The following is a 2,500-nucleotide window of genomic DNA, read 5'->3' on the forward strand; positions in this document are numbered from 1 at the left end:
ATAGTAATGAATGCTATGCCATCTACAATCTCATGTGGTTGATATTTGTAGCATTTAATCCTGCAATGATTTTTTAAATAGATACTATAAACAAAACTGGGGATGGGAAAACCAGGGGGAGGAATAAATATGAGAGAAATTTGTAAAAAAAGGAGAGGAGAGAGACAGAAGGAGAAGACAAAAAGGAGAGAGAAGGAAATAGTAGATCAAAAGAGGAAAAACAGAGAAAGGGGAAAAGAGGAACCAAGGAAGACAAAAAACAGTGGAAAGAAAAGAGAGAAGAAGAGAACGTAGAAAATGACAAAAGCAATGGCAGGAAAGGAGAAAAAGTGGAATCCACAAAACGATTGACTTACCAGCTTGAGAATATGAGATACAGAGTGAGCATTAGTCTGCTCTATGGACAGAGCTAAGAAGTTTTCCACCTCATCGTACAACAAAAGATTGCCGCGATATACCTCCACCAGCTGGCCATGATGGTCACTCAGGATAGTGAGACACTGGTAGTCGCTGTTGATGGAGATGATCATGAAAATATATCTCGCTTACAATGCGCTGTAATCTATACCCAAAGTGCTACAATATGATACATAGATATGCAAAGAAATGACTGACCCTGTGTCAGGGAAGGGTGGTAAATGCGCAACAGCCTTCTGGATGTCCTGTTGCTCACACATTACCAGTCTTGTTATAATCTGCATGGTAGACTCCCTTACGCTAGATGATTCCCGAGTAAGTGGCAGGAGCCTGTTTGGAATGAATGCATAAGAGGTTTGTGGTATGCATAAGAACAAAGATACACCATGCCTACCATTCCATTGTCTCTGTAAATATCCATAAATAAAATTCATACTATATGGTGTCCTCACATAGAAAGCCATTGTCCTAGAAAGGACCATAGTGTCAAAAATACACATTTCAGTAAGATTACAAAACATATGTATAATAGGCATGACCTGGAGATTCTCCTTATATCTGTGACCTGTTGCTCATTACCTTAAGACCATTACGATTTTGTAGTCCAAAATTCTTATGAGGCTGTGGTTGATTACAATATCAATTAACTCAGACAACAGCTGATACAATAAATTTTAAATATCTCTATCAACAAAATAATTGCACATCTTAAAACCATTTTCCAAGTGCATAGTGTGAAAATAAAATACAGTGTATATTGTCACTATCCTTGAAGCTTGAAGAATATACATAACCTAGGAGAGGAGTGAATGATGTGGGCAAGAATAGCTAAATGGCATTATAGGTTATTTGAGAGCAGTATGTACTGCATCTAAGAAAATGAGTATCTTATGAAATTACACATGCAGCAATCATTGGACCAATAAATGTTATGAACAGCAAATTAATAATGAGATTAGAATGTACCCAAAAAGCACAGACCTCCAATAATACCCATTAAAATTGTTTAATGTACATATGGTTAAAACTTTTTTTTTCTAAGAGAATTAACTTTCTAGTAGACCCATTTCCTATCACAACTGTCCTGGCAATGAATCTTTCAAGTAGATTCATAAGACCTGGTTAACCATCAAAGTTTACTTGACTGGTTCCTGGGTTGTGGCCAACCTACCAATAGTTTTTAAACAAAATGCAACCTTTTCATGTATTCCCATTGACAAATTTCCCAACCACAAAAACAGCCGGTAAAGCAATAAATGCTTCACATCCACTTCAGTTGAAGTCAATATACAATAAACTATGCAGCTATACTGAAAAATAAACAGACCTTGTAAACAGAAGAGGGATAACTGAGGAGAGCCTGTCTGGGCAACATTCTAAAGCACTCTGGCATATGTTCAACAGGAGTTCATTGCAATGATCTGAAATTTAGGAGAAAGGTTTCCAGTCATTAAATCACCTAGTATCAATGATTGTGTAATCTATACCTGAAACTCAAACCTGGTGCTATGCCACCAAAAAATGACAAAATAAAATCATAACTGGGTAACTACTGGCCTATCCATGATTTATACATATTGTGTTAATCTTCTAAATACCAGGTAACCAAATTGCCACCTCAGGTTCTGTAAACAATAAAAAAGAGATACTCCTGGATATACTTTGTAAACTTATGGACAACCTCAAAATTTGACAAAATAAGCAGGCCCCTCCACTAGCCTCCAAGATAGTGGGCCAGCTCAAGGTGGAAGGAGGGCCAGGGATAGACTACTTAGACTGGGCAACAGAATAGAGCCCTGCCACAATACAGTTATAAGGATAAGCTAGACCAATAAGAATGTGATCATTAAGTTCTATAAACCTCTGCTACCAGAGAAACTTAAACCAACCAACCTGCCAGGTATGGAGCCAGTTCCTGTAATCTTGTGGTATAATACGTGAGGGTGTGGATTGAGGTATTTATAATATAAGTTGATTTTTCTCGTAATTTTTGGCCTAGGTGTGGGAGCAGGGCTTTAATGAGGACAGCGATTGATGAAAGTGCATGGCGGGCTTCATTTTGGGTGCTACTGTGAGCAAGAAA

At 37.7% G+C, this 2,500-nt stretch overlaps 1 protein-coding gene across 3 annotated transcripts in view; it reads right to left on the minus strand.

Moving 5' to 3' along the window:
• The window catches only part of tefu (Serine/threonine-protein kinase tefu), a gene marked incomplete at both ends in the record, with an annotated part of 57,528 nt that overhangs the window by 30,000 nt on the left and 25,028 nt on the right, over positions 1 to 2,500 (minus strand). For all 3 annotated transcript variants that reach the window (XM_070131149.1, XM_070131148.1, XM_070131147.1), the window contains 4 exon segments: positions 357 to 510; positions 616 to 747; positions 1,745 to 1,838; positions 2,311 to 2,500. The exon segment at positions 2,311 to 2,500 is cut by the window's right edge and continues 72 nt beyond it. In XM_070131149.1, coding sequence (XP_069987250.1) covers positions 357 to 510; positions 616 to 747; positions 1,745 to 1,838; positions 2,311 to 2,500 — 570 coding nt within the window.

This window comes from Penaeus vannamei, chromosome 16 (genome assembly GCF_042767895.1).
Source record: "Penaeus vannamei isolate JL-2024 chromosome 16, ASM4276789v1, whole genome shotgun sequence".
NCBI lineage: Eukaryota > Metazoa > Arthropoda > Malacostraca > Decapoda > Penaeidae > Penaeus > Penaeus vannamei.